Source organism: Pseudovirgaria hyperparasitica (assembly GCF_010093815.1).
Source record: "Pseudovirgaria hyperparasitica strain CBS 121739 unplaced genomic scaffold EJ05scaffold_2, whole genome shotgun sequence".
Taxonomy (NCBI): Eukaryota; Fungi; Ascomycota; class Dothideomycetes; order Acrospermales; family Acrospermaceae; genus Pseudovirgaria; species Pseudovirgaria hyperparasitica.
The window spans coordinates 2,166,613-2,193,938 of record NW_022985550.1 but is presented as its reverse complement, the minus strand read 5'-3'; the positions used below and the strand labels follow the sequence as shown (position 1 = coordinate 2,193,938).

At 52.6% G+C, this 27,326-nt stretch overlaps 10 protein-coding genes across 10 annotated transcripts; 7 read left to right on the top strand and 3 right to left on the bottom strand.

The window, feature by feature from the left end:
* Nucleotides 1-1,242: 1,242 nt before the first annotated feature.
* Nucleotides 1,243-3,373, top strand: EJ05DRAFT_421819 (uncharacterized protein; the record flags this gene model as incomplete). Its single annotated transcript, XM_033741473.1, has 3 exons — nucleotides 1,243-2,449; nucleotides 2,495-3,015; nucleotides 3,068-3,373. Coding segments are annotated over 3 exons (2,034 nt in total), but the record flags the coding sequence as incomplete, so codon positions are not given.
* Nucleotides 3,374-4,094: 721 nt separating this feature from the next.
* On the bottom strand, nucleotides 4,095-5,847 carry EJ05DRAFT_473216 (NADP-dependent alcohol dehydrogenase C). Its single transcript, XM_033743353.1, has 3 exons — nucleotides 5,320-5,847; nucleotides 5,216-5,264; nucleotides 4,095-5,158 (listed from the first exon to the last, which is right to left on the bottom strand). The coding sequence occupies exons 1-3, from the start codon at nucleotides 5,392-5,394 to the stop codon at nucleotides 4,185-4,187; spliced, it is 1,098 nt and encodes a 365-aa protein (XP_033604754.1). The 5' UTR covers nucleotides 5,395-5,847; the 3' UTR covers nucleotides 4,095-4,184.
* A 915-nt stretch (nucleotides 5,848-6,762) lies between these two features.
* On the top strand, nucleotides 6,763-8,043 carry EJ05DRAFT_434413 (GroES-like protein; the record flags this gene model as incomplete). The annotated part of the gene is made up of 5 exons (XM_033741657.1): nucleotides 6,763-6,846; nucleotides 6,902-6,935; nucleotides 6,995-7,243; nucleotides 7,296-7,382; nucleotides 7,430-8,043. 5 exons carry the CDS (start codon nucleotides 6,763-6,765, stop codon nucleotides 8,041-8,043), a joined length of 1,068 nt encoding a protein of 355 aa, XP_033604753.1.
* Nucleotides 8,044-9,382: 1,339 nt separating this feature from the next.
* EJ05DRAFT_473213 (uncharacterized protein) lies at nucleotides 9,383-10,661 on the top strand. Its single transcript, XM_033743352.1, has one exon. It carries the CDS (start codon nucleotides 9,473-9,475, stop codon nucleotides 10,292-10,294), a length of 822 nt encoding a protein of 273 aa, XP_033604752.1. The 5' UTR covers nucleotides 9,383-9,472; the 3' UTR covers nucleotides 10,295-10,661.
* Nucleotides 10,662-10,721: 60 nt separating this feature from the next.
* Nucleotides 10,722-12,430, top strand: EJ05DRAFT_448682 (urease accessory protein UreG). The gene is made up of 5 exons (XM_033742315.1): nucleotides 10,722-11,235; nucleotides 11,321-11,343; nucleotides 11,430-11,437; nucleotides 11,521-11,966; nucleotides 12,162-12,430. The coding sequence occupies exons 1-5, from the start codon at nucleotides 11,066-11,068 to the stop codon at nucleotides 12,286-12,288; spliced, it is 774 nt and encodes a 257-aa protein (XP_033604751.1). The 5' UTR covers nucleotides 10,722-11,065; the 3' UTR covers nucleotides 12,289-12,430.
* On the bottom strand, nucleotides 12,421-14,095 carry EJ05DRAFT_473211 (uncharacterized protein). Its single transcript, XM_033743351.1, has 2 exons — nucleotides 13,305-14,095; nucleotides 12,421-13,247 (listed from the first exon to the last, which is right to left on the bottom strand). The coding sequence occupies exons 1-2, from the start codon at nucleotides 13,851-13,853 to the stop codon at nucleotides 12,813-12,815; spliced, it is 984 nt and encodes a 327-aa protein (XP_033604750.1). The 5' UTR covers nucleotides 13,854-14,095; the 3' UTR covers nucleotides 12,421-12,812.
* Nucleotides 14,096-16,937: 2,842 nt separating this feature from the next.
* EJ05DRAFT_204414 (cobW domain-containing protein) lies at nucleotides 16,938-18,876 on the bottom strand. Its single transcript, XM_033739770.1, has 3 exons — nucleotides 18,692-18,876; nucleotides 18,255-18,637; nucleotides 16,938-18,198 (listed from the first exon to the last, which is right to left on the bottom strand). The coding sequence occupies exons 1-3, from the start codon at nucleotides 18,794-18,796 to the stop codon at nucleotides 16,950-16,952; spliced, it is 1,737 nt and encodes a 578-aa protein (XP_033604749.1). The 5' UTR covers nucleotides 18,797-18,876; the 3' UTR covers nucleotides 16,938-16,949.
* A 795-nt stretch (nucleotides 18,877-19,671) lies between these two features.
* EJ05DRAFT_204382 (uncharacterized protein) lies at nucleotides 19,672-20,519 on the top strand. Its single transcript, XM_033739768.1, has 4 exons — nucleotides 19,672-19,796; nucleotides 19,851-19,974; nucleotides 20,052-20,085; nucleotides 20,142-20,519. Exons 1-4 carry the CDS (start codon nucleotides 19,767-19,769, stop codon nucleotides 20,365-20,367), a joined length of 414 nt encoding a protein of 137 aa, XP_033604748.1. The 5' UTR covers nucleotides 19,672-19,766; the 3' UTR covers nucleotides 20,368-20,519.
* Nucleotides 20,304-22,036, top strand: EJ05DRAFT_204396 (uncharacterized protein). The gene is made up of 2 exons (XM_033739769.1): nucleotides 20,304-20,590; nucleotides 20,647-22,036. Exons 1-2 carry the CDS (start codon nucleotides 20,465-20,467, stop codon nucleotides 21,814-21,816), a joined length of 1,296 nt encoding a protein of 431 aa, XP_033604747.1. The 5' UTR covers nucleotides 20,304-20,464; the 3' UTR covers nucleotides 21,817-22,036.
* A 1,656-nt stretch (nucleotides 22,037-23,692) lies between these two features.
* Nucleotides 23,693-25,680, top strand: EJ05DRAFT_461048 (nucleotide sugar dehydrogenase; the record flags this gene model as incomplete). Its single annotated transcript, XM_033742627.1, has 3 exons — nucleotides 23,693-23,949; nucleotides 24,006-24,439; nucleotides 24,490-25,680. Exons 1-3 carry the CDS (start codon nucleotides 23,742-23,744, stop codon nucleotides 25,678-25,680), a joined length of 1,833 nt encoding a protein of 610 aa, XP_033604746.1. The 5' UTR covers nucleotides 23,693-23,741.
* Nucleotides 25,681-27,326: the final 1,646 nt, after the last annotated feature.

Sequence of the window (27,326 nt, the reverse complement as noted above, 5' to 3'; positions counted from 1 at the left end):
AGCAAGTGATTGGACGTGTTCCAATATGCTGCGGGCGTAAGAGGTTAGTAATTGCAGCTGCGTGGCACGAGGCTGAAGGGAAGACAGCACGCAAGGCTGAGCACTAATCCTCATCTCCTCCAGACTAATGCAGATGACGACGAGACATTCCTTGCTGCCCATTCCATGGCCCCCACAGACTACAGTACCTTAGTAGTCGTAGTATCTCATAGTAAGCAAGACCACAGCGTGAAGTATGCGGTGCCGCGATTGTGCTTTGGCTCTGGGCGTTTTGTGCTTGCCATCCGTGCAATAATCATAATAAGAAGGTATTGTTATGCCCTGGTTTCCAACATTCAACTTTACGGCCTTTACGTCTGCTCCCACTCTTCACGTCCTTACAACCTCACTTCCTTGTTTCTTATTTCCTCCCTTCTACATCTTCCTCGCTCTCACACTGGATCCATTACACATCTATCTTCCATTGCGACCGCGAATACCCAGCCCCTTCGAAGCCAGTGTCGCGCTTGATGAGCCTCCCGTCACGGGCAGTCTACCCCACCCAACAACCCACACCCGCGATAGCTACCTCAACGCTCGATCAGGCTGCAAGGCGCCAAAAATTCCCTCAACTCTCAAGGCATGTCTGCTAGTCCGCCAGATCCTCGCGACGCCCACGACCCGGCGTATCTCGATTCTTCCGAGCTCGCAGATCTTTCATATTCTCCGCACTCTCACGGATCAGGCTACGAACCGCTCGTTTCGAGTGTGAACCCGTTTGATGATGAGGGTGAGAATGATGATGATGATGATGATGATGCTGCGCGCGGTCTAGGCATAGACGACCCTACCTCTCCAGTCTCGCCTCCCCTTGGGCGACCGGCGAAAAGAGTAACATACGATCCCGAGCCTATCACACTAGGACCGAACCAATCGACGAGGCAACAAAGCCCTCGCTCCCATGAGCCATTGGCCGCTCAGTCCGCAGACACAACATCAGGTCTACAACAGGCTGAAGGTTTTTTGTCACCCGTTTCACCATACGGATTCCAACAAGACACAATTCATAGGGGAGATGGCGTGCCAGAAGGTGCCAATTGGAAAGGCCATCGAAATACTAAGCCGTCCATCTCATCGTTGAATTCGGATCGCTACGATGATCATGGTGACCAGTACGACCCTTACCTGGAGCGGGGCGACGACGAGCATCTCCACCGGGGACAGTCTACTCGCTCAAAAAGGTCTGCATATACTACAGGGTGGGATCCAAACAGAGATTGTATAAGCCACAATACGTTCTACCAGAACTCCACTCATTGTCTGAGTCTCACCATTTATATCTTATCCGTCTACTCTACAGTCCTTTCGGGGTTATTCCTAGTGATAGCTGTGTGTGGCCCAACATATCCCTGGATCAACAGCAAATCAAAGTTGAATCCCAATGGAGCGATAATCCTGGTATCTGTACTTGCAAAAACTATCGAGTTATCGTTTGCTACAGCCTTCGTTGCGTTTCTTGGACAGGCATTGTCTCGAAGAGCGTTCAATAAGAAGAATGGCTGGGGAATTACGATAGCGGAGATGAATATGCGGACGTGGATCATGCAGCCTGGAGTCCTTTTTACACATTGGGAGACCGTTTGGTACGCTGGCTGTAGTGTCCTTGGTGTTCTTAGTCTGGTGGCTGCCGTAATGGCTACTTTGTACACATCCGCTGCCACTGCTCTGGTACAACCACAACTGAAGTTCAATAAATGGGGGCCCCAGGCTTTACAAAATCCCATCCTAACAGGTTTTGGGAATGCGGTCCACGTCGCTAGTCAATGCAGAACGCCGCAGCTAAACGACCTTGGAGACCCATCGAATCCAGCCGACAATAATACTTATTCCAACTCAACTGGTCTCAAACAAGCCCATCTTAGCTGTCTACAAATCGAATACGCCGCCCAGTCTTACCAGAATTACATTCAGTATTTTGGCCTATGGACTGCACCAGATTTGAATGCTACGCAAGACATGAAGACGCGGCCACGTGGGATCGCGTTGTGGGAAAACCAAACCGAAGTCACTGGCTCTTGGATCGATGTCAAGACAGTTGAGGAATCCTCCAAAGAATTCAACCTTGACCGAGTCATACACCAAGTCCATTTGGCTATGCCTCATGTAGGCGTCATGTCAGCTGCTGTGAATGCTAGCAACGGTATCTTGCAGCCGTCAGATCTAGACGGGCAGGGGGTCTACTCCCTACGTGCTTCTGTTGTGTCGCCTGTCGTACATGTCACCTGTGTGAACCTGTATCGTGAAGACCTGGAACCCATCATTTATGAGTCCTGGGAAACGGGAGATCCGGAGCAACAATCCTTAATCATCGACAATTGGAATGCTGGTAGTTTTGAGACTATCAGTGGGGGTCTCCAAGCACCAAGCAATGAGACTATGATGGATGATCTATTTGGTTGGAGCGGGAATGGTCTAGTATCTTATGACAATGCTACAGCGAGCTTCCCTGACACAGTACATTCACGCCCCATATTTCCGAGGTTTCCCGTCGAGTACAACACCATCCTGAATCATTCCGGATTGCACGGCAGGGAGCAGATATACATGCTTGGTAGACCCCCTCGAGTCTTGTTTGACAGAGAAACTTATCTCTTTTGCTCAATAAAAACGTCTTTGACAGCGAAATGCGCCACGCGGTATGTAGCTGATGGAGTGAATCGTGGATCACTTCGAGCGAGTTGTGAGGAAGAAGACCAGGAGATGCAGTTCGATAAAAAGCATCCAGAAGATGCAGCAATCCAAGGTGGCACCAATGCGAGCAAAGACTGGATATGGATGGGCTCGGAATGGGGCAACGGCGTCAATCTCAACGACGGGCTGCATGCTGGTAACGGGAGCAACATGAGAGTACTGACCCATTTGGCCCTCAAAGATTTCCAACTAAACACCAGCATGCCAAGCCCCAGTGAGGCTTTAGCCGTCATGGCTAGCTCTACGCTGCTTATGGGAGTCCGAGATTCGCCATTCGACCTCGCGGTTTGTACTCCACGATGTGTGTTCCCAATACCTACTAACGTGGAGATTGTAGAGTTATAATCCAGAAAACTTCAAGAATGGTACCTACAAGCCATTTGACACTCTCATCCAGTCCCAGCTTTACACATCCGGCGTCCATTCCGAGAACGCCAAAGCTTTCTACGTGGTCCTGCTCACCGTCTTCACAATGAACCTGCTTGTATGCCTGTACTTCATATTAGAGAGGGGTTTCATCACCGACTACACCGAGCCGCCAAACATGTTCGCGATAGCAATGAATTCGCCGCCGAGCGCAGAATTGAATGGGGCATGTGGTCGGGGTCCTATCCGGAAGCAATACAACTCGAACTGGTTCGTCGAGATGGACGCCCAGTCTGACCAGGTCGGCCACTTGTATATGGTGTCGGGCGTCGTACCGATTGGCAGGTCTCGCGGTCTGGTCAAGCGGAATCTCAAGATCCCTAGCAGCTACTACCAGACACCCGAGCCGCACGTGACACCAGGCCGCCATCCGAAGAGCCCGATGTTGGACTTGTACGACAAGTTCTCGAATAAGAGGAGGAGCATGTTATAATAAGACGCGGGGAAGGAAAAAAACACTACCCCCGAATGACGAATCTCATTAGCATCTACATCATACATAGGGGGTTGGAGAAGAAGAAGAAAAATCCATGAAAAAAAACCTGTGTCGGCTGCTGCGGCATATATCGGTTTCGATCTGGCGTTTTTGTTGGTTTATTATATTTTCACTTGGTCCTGTCCTGCCTGGACGAAACGGACGAATGTTCCGAATGATGTTGCGGACATACATTTAATCTAGCATGAGCATTAAAAACTGCTCTGAATTGTGGGCGCAATGTAGTAGATATGACGAAATCTCGGTCTCTTTTTGAATAGAGAAATTCTGTGTCTTGCAAATTGTGCCTGTGTGTTGAATATGATAACGTCTTTGTGTGATTTCTCGGTTGCAAAGGTTTGGGTTGTTAGCTGAGATTGAGTGGACCCTGAGATCATAGAATCGTTAGCTTATCCATACTACGGCCCGTATTGTCTGTCACGATTGAGAGTACATGAGAGGAATGGGTGCTATTAACTGCGTTGGAATTCTCTCTAATATATGCTACATGAATGAAGAAGGAAAAAATACCATCACTTCCGCTTCGAAGACTTTAGTATCGCTTTCCGAATGCCTCGTCAAAGCCAGTCAGTGTGTATCTGTACCTAGGACCATTCTCGCCGCCGTTGTAGACCTTCTCGACCGCCTCCTTGCAGCCAGCTTCAGAGATTTTGATCTCTTGCACCCAGCTCTTGATCTTCTGGTCCGCCGCCAGCTGCAGCATCTCGACCATCTCCTGGTGATTGCCAATGTGGGAGGCACCCATGTAGTTACCAGTACCGGCAAAAGCCTGCGCCTGGATGGCCGGCAGCGGATTGTCGGGGAAACCAACCATGTGGAACGAGCCGCCGACCTTGAGCGTGCTGAAATAGTCTGGCAGGTTGAACTTGTCCGTTGCGTCGGCGCTGTTGATGATGAAGTCGAAGCTGAATGCTAGCGGTTTTGCCCAGTCCTTGTCCTTGGTGCACACAAAGTGCTTCGCGCCGAGCTTGAGGGCGTCATCTTTCTTGGACGGCGAGTGTGAGAGGACGGTCACGTCTGCGCCGAGGGCGACGCCCCAAAGGACGCCGAAATGGCCTAGGCCTCCGAGGCCCACGATTGCAATGTTCTTTCCTGGTGCGGCGCCGAGTCGCTTTATGGGAGAGTAGGTTGTGAGACCGGCGCAGAGCATTGGTGCTGCGAGATTAGTGTCTAGACCGTCGGGAATTTTGAACGTGAAGTACTGATGGGCGCGTATGTGGCTTGCGTATCCGCCCTGGGAGAGCGTGCCGTCTGGATATGGGGCACCGTATGTGTCGATTTGGTTGGGGCAGTAGTTCTCGTTTTGCTGCTTGCATTGGCCGCACGTCAGGTCGGCGCCGACTTGAGCACCCACACCAGCTCTGTCGCCGACTTTGATGTCCTTGACGTTCTTGCCGACCTTTATCACGCGTCCGATGACTTCGTGACCCACACAGAGGGGGAGAGGAACGTCCTCACTCCAGCCGCCGCTGATTGTGTGGACATCGGAGGCACAGACACCGCAAGCTAGAATGGAGCAGCGTCAGAGATGGTACTTGTTTATTCAAATCTCGGGAGTCTCACCATCAATGGCAATGTCGATATCGTCGTCTTCGAAGGGCTTGAGCTTGAACTGTCGAAGAGTGTCAGCGAGGCAGTTACTCGATGAGACCAGATCCTCTGCTCACTTCTTGCTTGGTGAAGGTGCTCCAGTTCTTGAGGTCAGTGACCTGGAAGCCGGTGGCAGTCTCTGGGTAAGGCATAGTTGTCAATTGGGATGGCAACACAAATGGGATGGAGGTGTGGTCGAATAGAGGGGAAAATTGACTGAAGAGGCAAATTGAAAGCTGGCGGGGTGGATATTTTATAGTGAGAGAAGTGCAGAAGTCCTGAGCTAGCTATGAGCGAGACGTCAAGGCCAGAAATCCCGCCAGTGAGGTCATGCCCGAGCAATAGAAGGCGCATCAACTTCGGTCAAGCTGCCTTTCGATAGTGCCCACTGTGCTGAGAGCGGAGGGCAAAGCAGTCATAATTATGGCGCCCGGCAAAACTCCCGCGAGACTCTGATTCAGTCTCCATCCCTACGGCATCATGCATCCTTGAGCTCTACAACCCCTCATGTCCAAGCTACCACGCCACGTCTTAGAGCATCTTCACTTGTTGACACAGGTGCTGCTGTTGAGTGGTGTGTTTGTCTGTTTCTGTGTTCTCTCATATCGAGCCATGTGGCGGGGCGTGAGGTGAGGTGAAGTAAGTAAGGTCGTCGTCAATGGTACATCCGGATGTCAGAATGACGACCAATGCCAGGTGTTAGCGCGGGGGATTGTTTGCGCGAGGAAGGCGCGAGAGAGCACGGTTGAGTGGGCAAGAGAGCCCTCTATCATTCCACCAATCGCACTCTTTCAGCCTCAGGCAGCAGGATGCGGCCTCAGGCCACGAACACTCAGTAAACCATGCATCCTGGCATCTATCTCAGTCCTGAGACTCCGAAGTCGGTCAGGTAATTATCTTCAGTTTCTTGTGTCCAGTTCTCCAGTTTCCCAGTTCCTAGTCTCCAGTATGGCTTGGCGCAGGCACTGCATGGAATGCTGACTTGGCCTTGGCCTTGGCTGCCTCTCACCGCACATCTATTCTGATCTTCACTTTCTCCTACAGACTGCCTGAACCTCTAGAGCATCTGCCGAACAGAGCTATCGTCAACGAAGATCCTGGGAATGAGTTGCAGCTAGGGAGCTTTCAGAATCGCCCTGTTGCTCCCCGCCTTCCGCGTGGTTATCGGCAGCCAGCTGCAGTCGGAAATCGCGGGGCCTCAGGGGATACCCTGTTTGGGAAGCCCGGGATGCCCCAATTGGCAATCAGACCACGTCTTTTTTTTCTAAGCTTGGTGCGATGCGACGCGCCAGATGCGGGGCCCACGATCTCTAAATCTCCATGGATCCTTGTTCGCGACTGTGCCCTTCGCGTGCTAACAAGTTTTGCCTCTGCTCTGCTCTTTCTATTTGGGCTCAATCGTCCCTCTTGACCTCCGCCGACTGCACGGCTCCTCTACTCCCTCCATCAATTCAGAGTACGCGGACCGTACAATGTCACATACTCAAGAGCATCAGATTCCCGAGCCGTCGGGCGAGACTATGAAAGCTGTACGCTTTCATGGCAAAGAGGACATCAGAATCGACACCATACCTGTACCACAGGTCAACAAGGGACAAGTCAAGGTTTGCAAGACCGCCTTGCAGTTGGATGAGAGAGTGAACGCTTATCAAATGACAGGTGAAACCGATATGGTGTGGTATTTGTGGAAGTGGTGAGTATCCCAGGCCATGTTGTTGAGTCGACAGAGTCGCGCGACTGACGTGTTTCCAGACCTACATGAGTTCCTCGGCGGACCAGGTCTATGCCCGACTACTCCCCACCCAATCACTGGAGAGACAGTGCCATTGACATTCGGACATGAGTTCAGCGGTATCGTTGAAGAGGTAGCAGACGATGTGACTGAGTTCAAGATTGGCGACCGGGTGTGCGTACAGCCCATCATCTACGATGGCACTTGCGGCGCGTGCAAAGCTGGCTACATCAACTGCTGTTACTCTAACGGATTCGTGGGATTGAGCGGTAGGCTACCAGCAGCTTTGTAATACCAGATTGAAATTGACAACGGACATAGGCTGGGGTGGTGGTCTGTCGGAGCATATTGTTCTCCCGAAGTCATGCTGCTACAAGCTTCCCGACAACGTGTCGCTGGAAGTAGGAGGTGAGTTTTGCCCGATAAGATGCTGTTCAGTCGCTAACAAGGAGTAGCACTCATCGAGCCTCTCGCCGTCGGCTGGCACGCAGTCGAACTTAGCCCTTACAAAGACAATGACTCCGCGCTGGTTCTTGGTGGAGGACCGATAGGACTTGCGGTCATCCAAGCATTAAAGGCAAAAGGCTGCAAGAACGTCATTGTCTCTGAAGTGTCGAGCCGGCGAAAAGATTTTGCAAGGCACTTCGGAGCAGATCATATCCTGGATCCCACGAAAGAGGACATCGTTCAGAGGTGTCGTGACCTGACAGATGGCTGGGGCGTGCACGTCGCATATGACTGTGCAGGAGTACAAGCTGCTTTCAAGCAAGGCGTGCTTGCAGTCAGGGCCCGTGGAACCATTGTCAACATTGCAATCTGGGAGAAAGATGCGACCATCACGCCAAACGACTTCTGCTTCAAAGAGCGCAGCTATATGGGCATTGCAACTTATGAAGGCGGCGATTTCCAGTTGGTGTTGAACGCAATTTCTGAAGGACGAATGAATCCAGAAGCCATGATTACGAAGAAGATTGCGTTTGATGAAGTTGTTGAGGGAGGATTCATGGAGCTTATCAGGAACAAGGACAACACGGTCAAGATTCTGGTACAAGCAAACAAGCTGGAGTGAAATGCGGACTTTGTCTTATGTAGGAGGACATCACGGTGCTCGGGAGTCTTATGCGATACACCTTGCCTTTGAATCTGAACGGCCTTTGTAATCATAATCATACCATAGGATTGCAGAGTCGTCGAGAGGCACGACTGATTCTCGGAAATAGTGAAGGAATATGATATCTACCAACAATACTGATGATAACAGTTGATGTGTGTAGAGAACGATTGGTCAGTGCAGTGAGATGAAACAGCAGAAGGCAAGTTCAAGCGGTGTCTGTGATTGGCCAAGAACAGTCCGATCACATGGGTAATCTCTCCTGACCTGGCACGTGGAGCCTGAAGAAGCTGCACAAGTGTTATTATGGCTGTAACCAGCGATGCAGCATTACTAGTCGATTCCTGCCAACAATCAACTTGGTAGTCGCGCCCGCTCTAGGTGCGAGGAAGATACGATGCCTAATCTACCTAAGGCGGTCCCAGACACGTTCACGTCTAAAGAACGATCGGATGGATCATCGTGACCAACACATCGTCGACGGTGGGCAGCCGGCAGTCGGGTGGCGGTGCAATGACGATCAATGATGGTGGAGCTTGAGCTTGAGTTTGAACTTGAGCTGTCACACTGCCCTGCCCTGGAGGTAGATGATGGGGTGCAAGGGTGATGGTATGCACAAAACGAAATGAGCAGACACTACTGCTGTCGACATTAACAAGGTATTACTGAACAGTAGGTAGCACTAGCCCAACCACCAAGGCGAAAGTGGTATGGCCTGCCACTTCTCTCACGACCAAAAGACGAGAAAGCAGGCTTGAAGCGTGTGATGGCTGCAGGCTGGTCGAATCAAAAGTTTCAGTGCACCGCGAGCAGCCGAAGCTATACGACATGGCGAGAGGGAAAATGCAAGGATGTGGGCAGAAACAGCAGCAGATGCATGACTTGCGGCGACAACGGCGACGACGACGACGACAAGAACGAGGATGGAGGCGATCGCGTGCAGAATAGTTGATGATGGTGGAAGACTACCTACAGTACCATAATCGGTGTCAGTAATAGTCAGTGCCCAGATCGCTGCACTCTCAGGCTCAAAAGTCGAAAAGCCACAGACTAATGACGTTGCCGTCCATGTCCTTGGTGGAGCAGTCCAGGGCACGGACCACTATCGAACGTTCCTGTTCCTGGTTGTTGTGCAAGCACAAGCACAGCTATTAGCCATTTTGATGTCATAGTCCGCAACCTTGGAAGTCACCTGTTCTGCACTTGTGTCTGCATAAAGTCTGTCGCTCCACCCTATCTCTTCATCACCAAGCCACTCTATTTTTCTATAATAAACCCGCGTCGCTCCGTCGTCGTACTCGTCGCGTCGTCCACTTCCATCACCACACTATCGTTCCACACATACACACACAAACACAGTCAAACGCGTCGAACACATCCTTTCGCAATGGCTAAACTCGCAGGCGCAGCTCTGCGCATCATTCAAACCCTCTTCTACGCCCTGGCTTTCTGCTGTGCGGCCATCATTCTCGGTTTCTACTCCTACTTCCTCGCCGTCAAGGCTGATCGCGACTGGGTTATCACCAATCAAGAGAAGGCCATCGAGGGCATGTCTGGCGCCGCTGTGCTATATACCATACTCGCCGTACTGTTCACTTGCTGTCTTGGTGGCGTGACCTTCTTCGCCTTCCTCGCAATCGTACTCGATGTCCTCTTCTGCGGAGCTTTCATCGCCATCGCCATCATGACCCGCGACGCGACCAGCTGCACCGGGAATGTTGAAACCCCATTCGGCAACGGCCCGTCCAACTCGCCATCGTCCGGCTTCGACGGTGACTTCGGAATCGGCTCGAACGATACTCAGACCTACGCCGTCTCGCTTGGCAGAGCTTGTCGCTACAATCAGGTTTGCTTTGCTGTTGCAATCATTGGCGCTTTCCTCTTTGCCATCTCTGCGGTCGTACAGCTATTCCTCGGTCGTCACCACCAGCGCGAGAAGCGTTTCGGCCCTTCGCCCGCTAACAACTACACTGCGGGCTCTGGCAACCGCAAGTTTTGGCAGCGCAGCTCGCGCCCAAAGACCACTCACGAGGCTCGCGACGCTGAGCTCGCTACCGGTGGTCTCGCCGCCGGACAGCCTGACATGCGCCCAAGCCATGAGACCGGATACACCGGCTCGACCGTCGGAAACACTGCTGCGTATGATAGCGCTGGCAAGCCTGTCAACGGTGCAGGTGGATACCACACCGGCCCAGCGACAAACTACTAAGCGGATAACTCGCATCACCTCAAACATGAAAAGAAATCTCGGGGCCCGAAAAAATTGTGTGAGCAAGGATCGATGTATATGTGTCGATAAGGCGCAGACTTCGTTACTGTGATGGAATGGCGCATCCATGTCTTTGGTTGGGGGGCTGTTTATGAGCGTTATGCATATGATACCAAATTGACGCGTGAGATGATGTTCACGCGTTCTGTGAGCTATGAGGCCTCAGGCACATTCGCTACGTTGAACGACTTCACGATGAGGAGTCGGGGTGTACCTACTTAGATAATGATAATAATACCGTATACTCTTCAGAGTCAGCCTGCATCCTCGATCTTGAACTACTGAAGCGTATGAATCGTAACAACTCGGCGCGTTCCCGGAGAGGTTGTAATGCTTTTAACACGATGATTAACCCTGCATCAGATGAAGATGAATTAGGTCGTGATGCAGCTAGGTTCTACCGTTCAAGGGCTTGGCCATAGTTTACAAGGTAACCTCGCAGCTAACAGATCGCATTATCATCAGTCCAGCCCATAATCAGGTTAAAGGCATTGCGCTGTAACGACGATCATTCGGTCCGACCCTTGGTGGTGGAGAGGAGGGGCAGGTTGAATGTATGGAGGTAGCTCGCTCGACCCCTCCACAACAACCTCTTCTTCTTCTCCCTAATTACCCAACTGCCCTCGTTCCAGCACTTGTACACAGTACCGTTGATTGAATCCAGCACGATTCATACCACCTGAAACCCCCTCAATCATCCAGAAGAACATCATGGCCCAGTCACACTCCCACGACGGCGCCGGCCACTCCCACGCGGGTGGCGGCGACCACGGCCACAGCCACGAGATCCTGGACGGACCAGGCTCGTACCTAGGCCGCGAGATGCCCATTGTTGACGGACGGAACTTTCGGGAAAGAGCGTTTACGGTTGGGATAGGCGGGTAGGTGGTTTGAAGCAGGACTGCGACCTGGGAAATTGCCCGGGTACAGAAGAGAATCACGGCTGTTGACTGAAAGAACTTGTAGACCTGTAGGTTCGGGCAAGACTGGTGTGTAGTTTCTTTTTTGGGTCTCCTAATTACCTTTTCTACTCTTGATGGAGATATAGTCAAGGCTAACTGTATATATTCCACAGCACTCATGGTACGCATAAACTACCCAAGACTACCTCCCGCAAACATAGCAACGCGCAAATTGACACTCTAACCCCCCCTCGCCCAACACAGCTCAAACTCTGCCTCGCCCTGCGCGACACCCACTCCATCGCCGCCGTGACAAACGACATCTTCACACGCGAAGACGGCGACTTCCTCATCGCGCACGCCGCCCTGCCCGCCGCGCGCATCCGCGCCATCGAAACCGGCGGCTGCCCGCACGCCGCCGTGCGCGAGGACATCTCCACCAACCTCGCCGCGCTCGAGGACCTCCACCGCCAACACGCCACCGACATCCTCCTCATCGAGAGCGGCGGCGACAATCTGGCGGCAAACTACAGTCGCGAGCTGGCGGACTACATCATCTATGTTATTGATGTTAGTGGTGGGGATAAGATTCCGCGCAAAGGGGGGCCAGGGATCACGCAGAGTGATTTGTTGGTTGTGAATAAGACGGATATTGCGGATGCCGTGGGGAGTGATTTGGGGGTTATGGAGAGGGATGCGCGGAAGATGCGGTGCGTGGTTTTCCTGCCTTTTGTCCTACTTTATGTCCCCTCCCTCCTTTACCCCTATATCTTCTTGCCTTGCCCTGTCTTGGTCATCCATATGACATGCGTTCAAAAGTGGAGGGAGAGCTCTCTCGCTAGTTAGGTGACGAAGAAAGAAAGAAAAGAAGAAAAGTGCTGACGACGATATGTCTGGGGAAACAGGGAAGGCGGGCCTACGATCTTCGCACAGGTCAAGAACGGCAAGGGCGTGGACGGGATCGTGGAGCTGATAGTAGGCGCGTGGAAGGCGAGCGGGGCAGCGGAAGTGTGCGCTGCGCGGAAGAAGTAAGTCAAGTAAGGAAAGTAAAGTAAGATGAAGTGAAAGTAGATTGCGGATGAATAGATGGAGTCGTTGTTGAAACTACTACTGACCTTCACTATAAAAGTCACGTGAACACCGTCAGAGTAGTAGTAGATGTCATAATACGTATTTCCATATTCGTTTCAAGCCTTGCATGATATACCTCATTGCCGGTCCCCCATTATTTCTTTAGTATTACAGAACATGCGTCACATGTCCATCCCATTCATGCGTGACGAAATGACCATGATGTTTCCACTCCAGATGCCTGCCCCCTTTGTCTATTCACACACACATATACACATGCATCCATAACAGACTTCGTTACAGCAAAGATTCCCCATACCAAAAAAAAACACCGAGAAAAATGCACACACAGCCGTAGCCGTGATATCAACCAGACGCCATGCTACATCCAAAATTGCCCATGTAAAAAAACCCAGTATTCAAATGCATCGCTCGCTCGCTCACGCATACTTCTTGACTCCCCACCCGAAGACCAAAAATCCATGTCAAACATGCTGATACGGACTCCGCCGCTCGACCAAGCCCCGCCTCAGCCACCGCTCCCACTTGGCACGCAGCCAGAGCACAGCGGCCTTGCCGTCGTTATGCCCGTCCTTACCGGCTGGATCACCCAGGACGGCGCTGAAGAACCAGAAGAGGGTTGTTGTCCAGGATGCGGCTGCGAGGGCGAATGCGAGGAGGGGGGAGAGGAGGTTAATGAGGATGAGCATTGCAGGGCGGGTGTGGATGTCGTTTTTGTTGTTGGTGGTGGTGGTATGCGAGGAGTAGATGAGTTGGAGCTGCAGGCGGAGAGGCGGGTAGGTGAGGGTTTCGAAGGAGGCGATGCGTAGCGGGATGAGGACGGGGCTGAGGAGGAGGGCGAGGATGGTCCAGATGGTGATGAGGATGGAGAGGAGCGGGTTGAGGGTGGAGAGGTAGAGCTAGTTTCGTTAGTTGTTTGTTTGTATGTCTGTACAAGGAGGCATGTGTGAACGTACGAGGATGGAAAAGGCCTTAGCCTGAAGATCCACGGGCAGATCAGCATCGTCTTCTGTGCCTGCGAGTCCCCGATCGCTGGCATGATGTTGATATGAGGCGCGGACAGTGGAGTGGCGAGGAGATGAGGGTGAGTGTACACGCTTCTTCTCCGGATCGCGAGATAGAGCAGATGGTGGATAGGTAGGCTCGTCGACGCTGGAGGCTTTCTCGAGCTCGGAGGCGTTTGCGGTTGCCAGAGAGCCCTTGCGAGTATCGTGCTTCAGCGAGTAGGAGACGATTGAGCGGGTACTTGGGGCGTACGAGTCCATGAGTGACTTTGGATAGGATACGACGCTGTCATGATGACTGAATGAGGACGAGGTGAGGCTTGGGAGTGTATGCGGACTCTGGGGGGACGGGTGGTGGTACGAGGAGCGGTTCGAGGAGGGTTGGAGAGGACTGTATGCTTGTTGATGGTAGATCTGGGACATGGGCTGTGACGGCTTCTTTGGCGAGGTGCTGTAGGGTGGAAAGTATGCGGTTGGAGGGGAGTTCGGATAGGCGGGCATGGTGAAAGTGGTTATCGAGACTCTCTCGTGGTGTTGTGTGAGGTGGTTTCCTTTCCAAAGGGGGGGAAATGATATCAAGTCTGTTTGGGAGGAAGGCTCTGGCTTCTCACGAGGCAGGCTGGCGGACGAATGGCCATGGTATGTATATAGGAGGAGCGGAAAGAAGCATTTCTCACGCGGCAGACGAGGTCAAGAAAGGACAAGAAGCTGGGGAGGACATGATCAAAGCAGCTGTTGCTTGGGAGGAGCTTGGCGACGGGGACAAGTTTGAAGGAAGAAGATGCCAAGTGACTTGGCGGGCCAATTAGACCGCCCTTGTACTGGGCGAGGCACGGCATCTCTGCGCCTGCAACCAGGAGCTCAGGACGCCTCCGCCTTGGAACAGAACGCAAACGACTGCCCATTGCCCACGGCCATGCGCTGACGAAGACGGATAAGGCGGTGAAGTAGTCTGTGTAATTACTCTGAGGCGTCCCAAGCTCTTGGCCATTTTTAAGGAGGCTGAGGATGGCGTGGTGTAATTAGGTACAGTATACTGTATAGCTAGCTATATGGGCAGCCGTGGGTGCTGGTGTCGACAATCGCGCATCGCGCCCTACGAGACGGTTCCAGAATGCGATAATGACTATTTTACAGTGGGCCGGGGAGAGAATGCCATTCGACCCTGCGTATTGATGAGAGGGTAATAATAATAGTCTGTCCCAGTCAATAGAGCCGGTTGAGTATTGGAGAGACGGCGGCCGGGAATTTGAGGGGGGAGATGGAGACGGGCGGGCAGGATGGAAGAGGTGGCAGCGCCAAGAAGACCATGGACCACGCTGCGGGCTTGGCTGTAACGCCGATTTGTGGTGCAACTTGGGGGGGCACAGGGCGCGCCTGGTCCTGGTGTCTCTCTTCTTTTTCGGGGGGGTAGGCAGGCAAACAAGAGCGCTGGCTTTGGGGGGCTTTGGGGGGCTTTGGTGGCCTTTGGGGAATGTTCTTGGGGGGGAGGATTGGGTACAAGCAGCCCTAAATGTGCCCTTCCGCCCAGCCCAGCCCAGCCCAGATTCCGCTGCCTCCCCTCTCTCCTGGGACTGCACCGGCACCCTGCTGCACCTGCACTTGCGCCTGCGCCTACATCTGCGCCTGCAAAACCCCCCCCCGAATCCCCATCGAGCCGCCTGCGTGGTTGTGTCTTTGGGCGCGCGTGAAGACGTTGAGAGTCAGATCGATGTCGATTTGATTGCTTTGTGCCTGGGGCAATAACTACTACACGGTACTTATGTACGCTCCAGTAACAGTAACCGTCTTCCGCCCAGTCATCCACCAATCCTGCGCCCCCGAATCCTGGACCTCAACAGTGGGCTTTTCGGGCGCAGCAGCACACTCGTCCTTGGCAATTAATTCACGGCATTTCCATTTGACCTTGCCTTGCTGGATTCCACCTATATATCCATGGCAGTTCCAAGGCTTGGAAGTGATTGTTGTTTCCAAGTTGATTGTCTTATTCATTTGTCTGCCTTGCTTCCATTGTTCCATGCCATCTATGCGCTTGCTGGACACGACGGTTATGCATCTACCACATCGCAGGCTAGGTACATGTGGACAGACATCTTCCGCTGGGCCCCTCCGCTCCTCGCCAATCGAATCGCCATCCATGTCCACCACACAACAACGTCGTCCGGGCGTTGTCAGGCAACTCCATGCCTGTCTTGGCACATTCTGCACACTCGGGCGCTTATCGTATCCGACGTATCGTTGCTATCCCGCCTAACTCCTCCGTGGTCTTGGACCTTGTAATTGCCCAGCAACGCCGTATTGCCATGACTATGTGTGTGCTGTCCTCTGTTCCACGTGAGTAAGAATATTCGAGGACCTTGCGATTCGCCGCCAGCTCCAGCCAGTCTGCCAAGCCTTCCGTTGCTTTCCGCTCAACCTCATGTCTTCTCCACCATCAACACCAATCGTCTTGCTTGCATCACAATCTAAGATGCTGATACATTCTCATCTTCATCATCTTCATCATCAGGAAGTCAACGTCACGCCAATCGCTTTGCATTTCAGCAATGTTGCATCCTACGCACCAACATCTGTTTCCGGTCAGAAGTGCCACCAGCGCACTCTAAATTCCTACAACACAGCAGACACGTTGACTGGAAAGCTTCAGTGATGCAGGCGGGTGCCAGTACGTACTCAATAGCAACTTGGAACTGTGCAACATCGTACTCGTGGTCCGTTCCAAGTCCACCTTTACCGCTTACCAGGCCTCTCATCACACCGCAGTTACAGTAACGGCTGCCCAGCCTGCACTAACTCCCATATCGATTGAAACGGCCTGACTGTGATCTTGGAGTCTTGGTCAATACTGGCTCATACTAATAATCCACCACCGTTATATCCTCGGACTGATAACAATCACTTGACCAAGTACCAAGAACCAACCACTGTATCGCGACCATGTTCGGTCCAGCTGCAGCCCGGTAGTAGACTTGGTCGGGGCTACGATCGGCCTTGTCATCCTTTCCAAATTCTAGCGTTGAGTTTCAACGTCTTGTCTAGCGTCTCCGCCATGTACTCGTCGTCACCATCATAATGACTGATGGCACTCAACCCATGCTGCCAAGGTGCTTGGTGAGGACCCGTCCGTAGGTTGTTGGCTCCAATCGCTTACTACTCGTACCGAGTGATGGTCGGAATATTCTCCTGCGCTCCTGTACAGTCCCAAGCCAACGCCAGGACACACTCCTCGCCAGGATTCATCGTGGGCTGCTTGGCAGAGTCCATAGTCCAGCTAGCCTGTCATAAGAAATGTACCCGAGGAACGCAATATCGTCTTACTTCATTGAGAACTTCGCACGTACTTGCTATCGCTACCATCGACGTCAAGCTCTAGTGGCCGTTGCATCGGGACTGACTGAATGCCAAGCGCATCTAGTCTTCATAGAGCTCCAGTATACACACATCTTCCGCACAAGATCAACACCTGCTCGGCCTGCTAGACTTGTGCATAGTAGACTCTGGGTTCACATGAGCCTGATATGTGACATGAAACGATATTACTCATTGAACTTTTTCGCCATGCGGCGGCGCTAACGAATATTCTACGTGCCATTCATCTCACCTCACAACGCCATCCTTTGTAATACGATGAGTCGGCCTCTTCAGGCCATGCTCTCCAGGCCCATGTCCATGTCCTTCATGGCCCTCCTCTTCCTCCTCCGGCCACTCTGGAAATCCGTCATCGAAAGCATCTGCCAACGCATCCATCTTCCCTTCTACAGTCAGTCCCTTGTCCCTCATGATCGATTCCCAGACCGACATCTCCTTGTCCGTCAACAGACATTCGTCTAGCACTGCCTCAATACCCTTGATATTCAGCGCCTCTCCGATGAACACGATCTCCTGTCTTCGGTCGCCCCATTCTCCACCGGCAGCAATATCGTGCTCGACCAACGCGTCAATCTCCGCGTTGCCAGTAACGTACTCGCTGGACGGGATCGTGCAGAACCATGGCCGGCCTCCAGACAGGGTGAGCATGGCACCTGCCTGCGACCACTCACCGGCGCGGTGGTGCCGCGTGGCAAGGTGAAACTCGCCCTTGGAGCGGAACAGGCGCGCAAACAACGGATGGGCCTTCTTGTTCGCAAGCACGACGTCGTTTTCGGGCACCTCGGGGTACTCGACCGGGTCGCCAGATGTAGCTGAGCCGTCGGGCGACGCGTCCGAGGAGTGAGCGTCGGCGTCGGCCATTTCGTCGTCTTCGTCTTCTTCTTCCTCTTCGTCTTCGTCCATGGCCTCGTCGTCGTCCTCTTCGTCGTCACCGTGCTCGAGCTGCAGGATGAACTTGTCGTGCAGCAGTTGGAACAGCCGCAGAGGGTGGAAGGGCCGGCGGCGTGTGTAGACAAAGTTGCGCACGTTGTACTCTTCCGTCTCGGGCTTGGGTGCTATGGCCTTGCGGCCGTTGACTTCGCGCAGCGTCATCTCGTGCAGGTCCTGCAGCCAGCCATAGCCGGTCTGGGCGCGCTCGAGGTTGAACATGCCGGTGTTGACAATCTCCTTGACGTCGATTTTGCTGTACTTGGAGGTGATGATCTTGGCGCGGTGGTTGAGCTTTCTGATCAGCGTGAGCATGGATTCCAGCGTGGACGGGGACACGAGATCGGTCTTGTTGAGGATGATGACGTCGGCGAATTCGATCTGGTCGACGAGCAGGTCGGAGACGGTGCGCTCGTCTTCGGGCACCACGTCGTCGCGGCGGCTGGAGAGGAGGTCTGTGGTCTCAAAATCGTGGTAGATTGTGAAGGCGTCGATGACGGTGACGGTGGTGTCGAGGCGGGCGAATTTCTCGAGGCCGCCGGCTTGTTTGCTGGGACGAGTGAGCTTTGATGTTTTTGTCTGATATTCTTGGTCAGGAGGACTTACAGTTGCTCAAGGACTTTCATCATGGCCTCGTCGAGACCTTCTGGTCCTTCGCCCATCTCGTTCATCGTTTCAGCGAGGCGAGCGTCGAATGTCTCGGCGACTTGCTCAGGTTCGCTGATGCCGCTGCTCTCGATGATGATGTAGTCGAAAGACTGCAGCTCGGCGAGACGGACGAGTTCCTCGAGGAGATCGCCACGAAGCGTGCAGCAGATGCAGCCATTCTGGAGCGCTACGACCTTCTCTTCTGTACGGGTGAGATGGTGAGTCTGTTTGATAAGAGATGCGTCGACGTTGATGGCTCCAATATCGTTCACGATGACGGCGATGCGGAGACCATGCTCGCTACGCAGGATATGCTGAAGAAGGGTGGTTTTTCCACTTCCCTAAAAGTCCTGATCAGTACGACGATATCCTGCTTCTGGACAGTGTATAATCACCAGGAAGCCTGATAGGAGAGTGACCGGGAGGGCTTTAGGGGGCACTTTGACAACCTGTGCCGCCGCTGCCTTCTTTGTGCTCGCTCTCGTCTTCGCTTTTACCATTTTGGATCTTGTTGTACCTACTCACAAACGGGATGCTCACTCCAGCGATGGAACAAATTTTGCAAATAGAGTATTTTGTGCGCTGACTGATACAGACCACACCATCCATCAAGGTGTCGACAACATATTGACCGACACACTTGCCAGGGATAGACCAACTTCAGACCTCTAGCTTGTCAATACCAGCACTCTCATAGGCCATCTCAATGCCAGACAACATGGTGCTGTGATCATCGCGGTGCTCACCACGGAGATCAGAGGCAACTTTGGAGAAGTCTGGGGGTGGAATGGTTAATCCTGAATGCATGATTGGCTCGGCTCGACGAGCTTGGGCTGTTTTGTCAATGGTGCCGGAAGGCCCTTTCGATAGGCGGACTAATGCTGGGGAAGATAACGAGAGAATGGACTGAAAGGAATGATTCTTCTCGTCGTTCATTTTTCAGTGTTTATCATTCACTTCATAGACTTGAAATGCATCCGATACTACTGATCAAAGACTCTGAGAGCGGAACCTTTGTTCTGACTCATCGTATCAGGTGAAATCGTTCTGAAACGCCATGTGCGTGCGTATCGACGCTCATTTTATCAGGATTCCGGGAACAAGTTTGAGCACCGTGATACTTACGTGGACGGAATTAGCTGTGCGCCTATTGGCTGAGGCCTGTCCGCTCGAATTTCAACCCTCATGAAGAAATTATTACTGAACGATACAGTAGAATCTGAATATTTGCACTAGAGAATGTTTGTTACTAACAATATTAGTACCTAATGTATATGGGATGTGCAGAGCTGGAGAAGGAGAGGAGGTGACGTTGGACATATGCACGTGATCTCGTGATGCTATCAACGCGTACCTGCAAAATAGCGCGTCTTCCTCCTGCGTGCTCCCCGCATTCACGCAGGCATCGCTCACATGCGGCATTGCGACATCACCTCTGGACTCTGATTGACACTCCCCCTAGTCGCAGAAATGGCGGATCTTGATCCTGCTACCGAAGAGGTAAGACGCATATCTACCTGAATTTTTTCATTAAGCTTACATACGCATACGTAGCGCTTGAAAGCAGCCCTCTGGTATCACATTGGTCAATTCGTGGACGAAGAATGCCTCCGACAGAACTTCAATGCCACACCACAGTTCATCGGCGCCTTGACAGAGCTCGTCTGGGCGCAGATAGGTACGCTATATTCGCTTAGGCAGCAGTTTTCCACGACAGCCTCAAAAGACTGCTGTGATACTAACAACATGCCTCAGCAAACGCGTCGAAAGATCTCGAGACCTTCGCAAAGTAAGCCCAAGTCTTTCACTGTGCAGCACGCAAGGACTGACTTTTGTGTGTTCTAGACACGCTGGGCGTAGTACGGTCAACACAACGGACGTCCTCTTGCTCGCCCGCCGTAACGAAGGGCTTGAGTCTCTTCTGCATAGATTCGTTGAAGACCTGAGGGTGAAAGAAGGCCGACCAGGACAAGCAAGCACTGGTGCTAAGAGCAGAGGCAAGGGAACCTCTGGCCGAGGTGCGAGCGTAGCTGGTGCAAGAAGGGGAAGAGGTCGCACGAAAATGAATTGAATGTGTGGTGAATCACGCCCATCACAATGCACACACTGTTCGCCACCCTTGGACAGGCGCGATCGATAGGAAGCGAAACCTGCTTCACTGACTCACCATGCCAACATTCCTGCCCAGTTGCCCTGTATATTGCCCGGCCAGCCTCATTTCGAACGTTGTCCTCTATATTCCTCGAAGTAAAATAGCGCAGGACAAAGTGCCTAGACGCTTGTCAGATTGCACCATTACTGATACAGATACTTCAACCTTCCTCTCAGGCGAGGTTGAGTCAACACTGACATTTCGTCTGCAGAAGTTGTCCCTATGGAAGCCTCCTACGGAACCTCGGCGTCCGATCGATCACCAGACACGTCACAGGACAATGCGGATATACAGTCGGAACTCCACACAAATGACACCAGCCGTGATACTGCTCGCTCGGTCGGAAATCAAAAAAACCTGGATGAAGCAGGCCGGCGTCACAAGTTTGACAGGACAAAGGATAGACTTTGGATATTTAGCTTCTCAGCGGGATACGAGACTGACGATAGGTTAGATGACGAGAGTTCTGATGACGAGGAACCGTATCCACAGAGAATAAAAGAATCCAGTCCCCCGGTCGTAACGCGTCAAAACACCTCAGGACAAGTAGCGTTCCATACCGCAGAGTATGACAGTAACAAAACTCTCTCCTTGGTGGGTGACGAAAACCCTCTCTCGCCTCTTATGCGTACACCGGGACTGCAACGTGTCATCGTCGAGGTTCCTTGTAAATTCCGACTCATGGATCTTCCGGGAGAACTACGTAATTACATTTACGCGGAAGTGTTCGCTCCTGTCGACTGCGAAGCTAGGGACCTACCAATCGACGTCAAGCGTGCCGCTGTCAAGGTCGCATCAGACAAGACTGGTCTGATTTACTTGATGAATCACGAGCTACAAGATGAGATCAAGCCACTCATACACAGCTCGTTCAAGAAAAACATATTTCACCTCAGAGTACCGGCTTGCAGCGAATATAGACTGATCGGCGAATATTACTCTACTCCGTACGGTTTGGACATTGTACAGAGACTGCACTGGCTCGAAACTGTCGATAAGCTCGTATTCCATGGCCTCATCTTTCCAGATAGTATACCTGTCGGCGAAACACATAAGCATATGGAAATGCTCGCAAGTATGATAGCATTCCACATGTTAACTTCACCCTTGTGCGACTACGAGATGCAAGATTTCGGGCGCGAAAGAAGGAACTTCATGCACGGCAAGACGCGACCGATAAGCACAACTCAGTTGACATTTCGCAAAGACCTAAGTTACTACTGTAGGGATGGTTTCCTTGGCAAGCCGGGTCTCACTAGGCTGGTACAGCACTGGGTTAAACTGACACAGCCATACCTGACAGAGATGCTTACTGTCATTGCGTCGCCTATGCCCCAATGGCCTTGGCTGTTAGGGCTCGCAGCTTGAGCCTATCTATACTGTACGCATCTTTCACGCTTATCAAATAGACACTCGCTTCTCTGTCTGATTACTAGCGCCGATTAGAGTCCAGATCTACATCGTTCGGCAGAGGCTATGACGAACCTTGCATGATAAGTATCAATTAAATGGGATGTGGACCTTGGGGTTAGTAGGCTTTCCAGTACTACGATTTCACTCAGCCGGGTTTCGTGAAGCATGTACCAATCAATAAGATCTATGACCAGTTATGCACCACTGAGAAGTGTGACATTCTTAGTCGATGTGATTACACCTGTCCTGTGCTATCTAGACCCACTGTCTGGTATCCACCCGTAGGATCAGAGCCGTAGAGGCATACCAGCGGGCCGGTATGTCGCCCGACACTTTGAAGTCACCGACGGAACAGGAATCAGTGATGCAGCAATCGGAGATCTTGAGAAGCCGATTAATTACACACAGCTGATCGCAGCTTGGACGGGAAAATCATGGCCAGATGGATGTAAGTTTGGTTTTTGACATGACAATTATGTATTCAATGCATGGCATTGGCTACTGACTCATGTGGACAGACGGACAGATAGATAGATAGACAGATAGATAGACAGACAGACAGACAGACACGAGAACATCTCTTCTATCAACTTCAACGAGAAAAGTTCCCCATGCCCCAAACATTCCAAGACTCGTTGCCTTGTCACGAGTTCAGTGATGCACGTTCCAGACCGAAACACAAACGAAGAGCTTGTGCACGCCTATCGCGATCTTACTACGTTCAGAGTTGACGCCTGGACCGTGACATAGATCATCACTACATAGTGCGGCAAAGCGCAGAGGAGGAGAGGCCCTTCTTTCAGCTGAAGATAAAAAAGACATGTATTATCTTGAAATTGATTGATTGATTGCTTGCTTGCGTGCTTGCGTGCTTGCGTGCTTGCGTGCTTGTCCTGCCGTGTCCCATCGAAGCCAATATCACAACACGAGCGCGACAAGGTCAGATCGCCGCAGATCTCCCGCTTTCGGGTCTTGTTGGGGGGAACCCAAAGGAGCGGGTTCTAGCCACCCACCCTCCGTGTTCGAACAGCCTTGTCACATTTGTTGTCAGATCAGAGCAGAGCAGAGCAGATCCTGGCACTTTTCGGTACTCCCGATGCGGCGAATGACTAAGATGCAGTGCATGCAGTGCGTGCGTGCGGGTTGTTGGAGTGTTATGTGCCACGCCACGCAGCTGCATGAAGACGGACACATGTCAGGTACAGTCAGGTTCTCATGGTTGAGCGATAATTGATCGCAGCCCTGCCCATACAGCGCCGCGCAGTGGTGGGCGTGTCCGCATTCGGTAGTGGACTTACTCCGAGGCGCCATCCCACGTGGATCTGCATAGTTTATCCATGCCTGCATCTCTAAGCGAGTCGTCGGCCCAAAACGGAATCGTCCAGATTGGGATCAGGGGGGGGGGGAGACTTGATACTTAGCAATCTTGCATTGGTGGCTAGTGCTCGGCATTCATTCATTTCGCTAAGGCCCAGACTTTTTTGTTCAAAACGCCAGACTTCAGCTTGTGACGCCATACACGCAGCTGCGTTTTTGGCAACTTCCGCCTGGCCTTGGCTGGTGTGTGTGTCCCTATGGGTTTTTGTGTGTTTGGCGGCATGTGTCGGTAGGCTGTTTTGATGGCTTTTCAATCTGGCGTCTTTCTAGAGTGCCCTTCCGCCGCGTCCAACGGCGGGCGGAGTTTATGAAGGGCGATGGGTCCCAAACTATGCACAGAGAATGACGGAGGTTCGATCAAGCGTTTTTTGTATGCACAGTTCGATACATCTTTAAAGTGATTTTTTTGTCCAGATACCAGAAGAACAGTGTCGTCGCTTCAAAGCGTAGTGTTATCCGCTCTGTCGTTGCGACGAGGCTCTTTGGATTCGCACCAACCAACCATGTCGGCTGTTTCTACTCCTTCGGAGCATTCTCAGAATACCTCGCCGTTCTTTTCTCCCATTCTATCTCGGACGTCGAGTGTTTCCTCGCTGTCTGATGGTGACGGACCCTCGACTACAGTCACAAGAAATCAAGACTCCTTGGCCGCTGGTCAAAATGAAGTGAATCAAGTATCTAAAGTATGCTTCGTGGGAGCCGGCTATGTTGGTAAGGCAGTCTCGTTCTCTGTATACTTACTGATTGATACTAAATTACGTTTCCAGGCGGACCTACAGCAGCCGTAGTAGCTCTCGCAAATCCCAACATCAAAGTAACAGTAGTCGACAAAGACGCCACGAGGATCCGGAGGTGGAATTCAAAGCACCTTCCGATTCACGAGCCTGGACTGTACGATGTTGTGCGAGTTGCCCGGGACGGCACGTCAAGTATCAATACTCACGGCCAAAATGCCATCCAAGGCCGCGCGCCAAACCTGTTCTTCTCTACAGACTGCGACCAAAGTATCGCGGAAGCAGATATTGTGTTCCTGAGCGTGAATACACCAACGAAGATGCGCGGCATAGGCGCAGGATCCGCAACCAACACTGCGATTTTCGAGTCGGTGATGCGTTCTATTGCTCGTGTAGCCAAGCCCGGATCGATCATTGTGGAGAAAAGCACAGTGCCGTGTCGGACGGCAGAAGTTTTGCAAGAAATTGTACGTCCGTTCATTGACAACAGAAACACAGTTGAGCTGACATATGCCAGTTATCCATTTACCGACCGGGCGTACCGTTTGAGATCTTGTCAAATCCTGAATTTTTGGCAGAAGGAACGGCAATTTCAGATTTACTACATCCATCACGTGTGCTTATCGGCTCGAGCACTTCAAGCGCTGGTCTTGCAGCAGCAAAGCGACTGGCGTCTGTCTACAGCTGGGTGCCAGAATCAGCCATTCTACATGTCCATACCTGGTCTTCCGAACTCGCGAAACTGGTTGCCAACGCTATGCTTGCGCAGCGGATTAGTAGCATCAACTCCATCAGCGCCATCTGCGAGAAGACAGGGGCAAACATCAAAGACATCTCCAAAGCAGTCGGCCAAGACCCGCGAATAGGCTCCAAATTCCTCGGATCCGGCCTCGGATTCGGCGGATCCTGCTTCAAGAAGGACATCCTCAGCCTCTCCTACCTCGCCGAATCGCTCGACCTGCCCGAAGTCGCCGCCTACTGGAAGAGCGTCGTGGCCATGAACGAATGGCAAGGCAACCGCTTCGTCCACCGCGTCATGCACTCCCTCAACGGCTCCCTCTTCGGCAAACGCGTCACCGTCTTCGGCTACGCTTTCAAGAAGAACACCGGCGACACCCGCGAATCCCTCGCCATCCCCGTCATCCAGCAACTCGCCGCCGAAGGCCCCACCGAAATCTCTATCTACGACCCCGGCTGCGCCCCCGCAGACATCGAGTCCGAAATGCGCGCCTACCTACCCTCCTGCACCGCCATCCGCGCATACGCAGACCCCTACGAGGCCTGCGAGGGCACGTCCGCCGTCCTCATCCTCACCGAGTGGGATCAATTCCGCTATCCTCCCCTGCCCGAAGCCAGTCTCAACGTCGAGGCCGGATCCGCAAAGCTGCAGGACGCGCTGTCACGCTTCGCACATATCCAGAGCCAGCTCACGCCCGCGAAGCGCTGGGCCGCGAAGCAGATGCCGCAGGCGTTTGCGGTGGAGCCCGAGTGTGATGCTGGGTGCGGCGAGTGTGCGCGAGGACAGCAGACTGGCGCGGCAAAGCATGCTTCCACGGCGCAGGTTCAGTGGGAGAAGATCGCGCCTGCTATGGAACTACCGCGCTGGGTGTTCGACGCTAGGGGGGTGGTGGAGACGGGGCCTCTTGAAGGGCTGGGGTTTAGGGTGGAGAGTGTTGGGTGTATGGGGACACGAGAACGGCGGCGGTAGATCATTTTTTGGGGGGTTTGTTTTGTTTTGTTTTTCTGCCTTAATTGCTAGAGCGCGCGGTGGGCAGAGTATTGGGTGGACACCTGGGTGAAGAAGAGTATTGAGCGATATTAGGGGTTGATTGATTGATTATACCATAGCGCACGTATTAGACTAACTAGGAGGACTAATGGTACCCTTTGGCGTGCCGTTCTTTATGGACTGTTGTATAGAGAGCGAATCAATTCCTATGACTTTTATTGCGTTTGCAGATTCTCAGATAGTTCACTCGATTAATCGTGATAGACACGCCCCCTTTGTGGTGAGTGAACTGTCCATGGTCCGTTTAAGGTTCGTGGCCCTGTGGGTACGCCCGGTCATGACTGTTTCTACGTGAGCTAGGTGGGGTATCATACAGGACACACCCGTCTCTTAACCATTGACTGCTGGCTTTATCGGGCATAGCGCGGCCCGAAAGATGGGGTTATCTTCCTCAAGTATAACCCCCTAAGCGCCACAAGTTCGACAGCATGCCCACTCTCCCACTCTCCTCCCGTACGGTTCAGAGTAATCTCCGACCAATACCACGGTAGCTGAGTCACTTCCTCCGGCTACGTTGTTGTCGAGGTGTTGTGACACGTCAAACAAACACGCATCCCGCCTGACTACTTTCTTGCTCCAAAAAAATTCGTTGTCGAGGCCCTGGGCTGGAGCGGTGTACGAGAGGGCGATGCTGCAGGGTCTATCGACAAAGCCAAGACGATTGTCAGAGCCAGACTTTTGCTTGTTGACGTTTTATCTCTGGGCAGCGGCATTCCCCTTTCATCTCCACGAAAATTGATTTGCCAGACGAAGAACCTTGGGGCGAGCTTGTCTCCCAACCGCGTTGTGATTGCCAAGAGATATGCGCAGCGTTAGCCGTGATGAACACGATCCGCACAAAACCTCCAGCTGAGGCAGAAGGCTTGTCGTGCGTGCAAAGGCTGCTAGTCAGCAGTCCCAGGTCTAGATTTGGTTCCGCGGTGGGCCAGAGGACCCCCCTAGGGCGGCAACTCGCTTCGGTGCCTGTGGTTGGCGCCAGACTAATTATCGGACCGAAAAGGTATCGAACACGGCGGACCGCCCGCGACCCAGATCGGCAATGACTTATTTTTTTTTTCTACTGAGCGGTACTGCAGCCCCGTGAGAAAAGCTTCAGCCCCCTGTTTCGACATGTGTTGTTGTTTCCACCACCCGGTCTCGGTAGCTAATTGAGCCAGGCCAGCATGTGTCTCCCTCCCCAAAGTCGGATTGTTGTTGTGGATCGCATCGCGCCGGTGTCCCCAATGCGGCACATGTGCTTGCTGCCCATACCATGCACGCTTTCTCATTCCGTAGCCTCAATCCCTGCTGGATGGTGGCGTTTTATGCATACTGACAGATCCAGCCTTTGGGGGAGGTATGTGTTAGAGAGAGAGAATCGCGGTCTCCTGGGTGCTAGACTTCACTTGGGGCCTCGAAGATTGTGCGGCGTTTCCGCCCTGGCCTGGCGTGGGACAGGCTGTTCAAAAAGCGCGTGCATGGAAAGTTCTGTCCATTCGTGATAGCCACAACAGCCCCACGGGATATTAGACTCGCCCTCACGCCCCGTCGTCTAGCTGGTTGGACTTTCTTTCTTCCCAGCATTG

What these genes read in the sequence shown, in the direction of transcription:
- EJ05DRAFT_473216 (XM_033743353.1), bottom strand. Translation starts at nt 5,394, where the DNA reads ATGCCTTACCCAGAGACTGCCACCGGCTTCCAGGTCACTGACCTCAAG. An exon ending in GCACCTTCACCAAGCAAGAA is followed by an intron (nt 5,265 to 5,319) that starts GTGAGCAGAGGA and finishes ACTCTTCGACAG; the next exon opens with TTCAAGCTCAAGCCCTTCGA. An exon ending in TATCGACATTGCCATTGATG is followed by an intron (nt 5,159 to 5,215) that starts GTGAGACTCCCG and finishes GCTCCATTCTAG; the next exon opens with CTTGCGGTGTCTGTGCCTCC.
- EJ05DRAFT_473213 (XM_033743352.1), top strand. Translation starts at nt 9,473, where the DNA reads ATGGCTAAACTCGCAGGCGCAGCTCTGCGCATCATTCAAACCCTCTTC.
- EJ05DRAFT_448682 (XM_033742315.1), top strand. Translation starts at nt 11,066, where the DNA reads ATGGCCCAGTCACACTCCCACGACGGCGCCGGCCACTCCCACGCGGGT. An exon ending in TTTACGGTTGGGATAGGCGG is followed by an intron (nt 11,236 to 11,320) that starts GTAGGTGGTTTG and finishes AAGAACTTGTAG; the next exon opens with ACCTGTAGGTTCGGGCAAGA. An exon ending in AGGGATGCGCGGAAGATGCG is followed by an intron (nt 11,967 to 12,161) that starts GTGCGTGGTTTT and finishes CTGGGGAAACAG; the next exon opens with GGAAGGCGGGCCTACGATCT.
- EJ05DRAFT_473211 (XM_033743351.1), bottom strand. Translation starts at nt 13,853, where the DNA reads ATGCCCGCCTATCCGAACTCCCCTCCAACCGCATACTTTCCACCCTAC. An exon ending in CTAAGGCCTTTTCCATCCTC is followed by an intron (nt 13,248 to 13,304) that starts GTACGTTCACAC and finishes TAACGAAACTAG; the next exon opens with CTCTACCTCTCCACCCTCAA.
- EJ05DRAFT_204414 (XM_033739770.1), bottom strand. Translation starts at nt 18,796, where the DNA reads ATGGTAAAAGCGAAGACGAGAGCGAGCACAAAGAAGGCAGCGGCGGCA. An exon ending in CTCTCCTATCAGGCTTCCTG is followed by an intron (nt 18,638 to 18,691) that starts GTGATTATACAC and finishes CAGGACTTTTAG; the next exon opens with GGAAGTGGAAAAACCACCCT. An exon ending in ATGAAAGTCCTTGAGCAACT is followed by an intron (nt 18,199 to 18,254) that starts GTAAGTCCTCCT and finishes CACTCGTCCCAG; the next exon opens with CAAACAAGCCGGCGGCCTCG.
- EJ05DRAFT_204382 (XM_033739768.1), top strand. Translation starts at nt 19,767, where the DNA reads ATGGCGGATCTTGATCCTGCTACCGAAGAG. An exon ending in TTGATCCTGCTACCGAAGAG is followed by an intron (nt 19,797 to 19,850) that starts GTAAGACGCATA and finishes ACGCATACGTAG; the next exon opens with CGCTTGAAAGCAGCCCTCTG. An exon ending in GATCTCGAGACCTTCGCAAA is followed by an intron (nt 20,086 to 20,141) that starts GTAAGCCCAAGT and finishes TGTGTGTTCTAG; the next exon opens with ACACGCTGGGCGTAGTACGG.
- EJ05DRAFT_204396 (XM_033739769.1), top strand. Translation starts at nt 20,465, where the DNA reads ATGCCAACATTCCTGCCCAGTTGCCCTGTATATTGCCCGGCCAGCCTC. An exon ending in GACGCTTGTCAGATTGCACC is followed by an intron (nt 20,591 to 20,646) that starts ATTACTGATACA and finishes GTCAACACTGAC; the next exon opens with ATTTCGTCTGCAGAAGTTGT.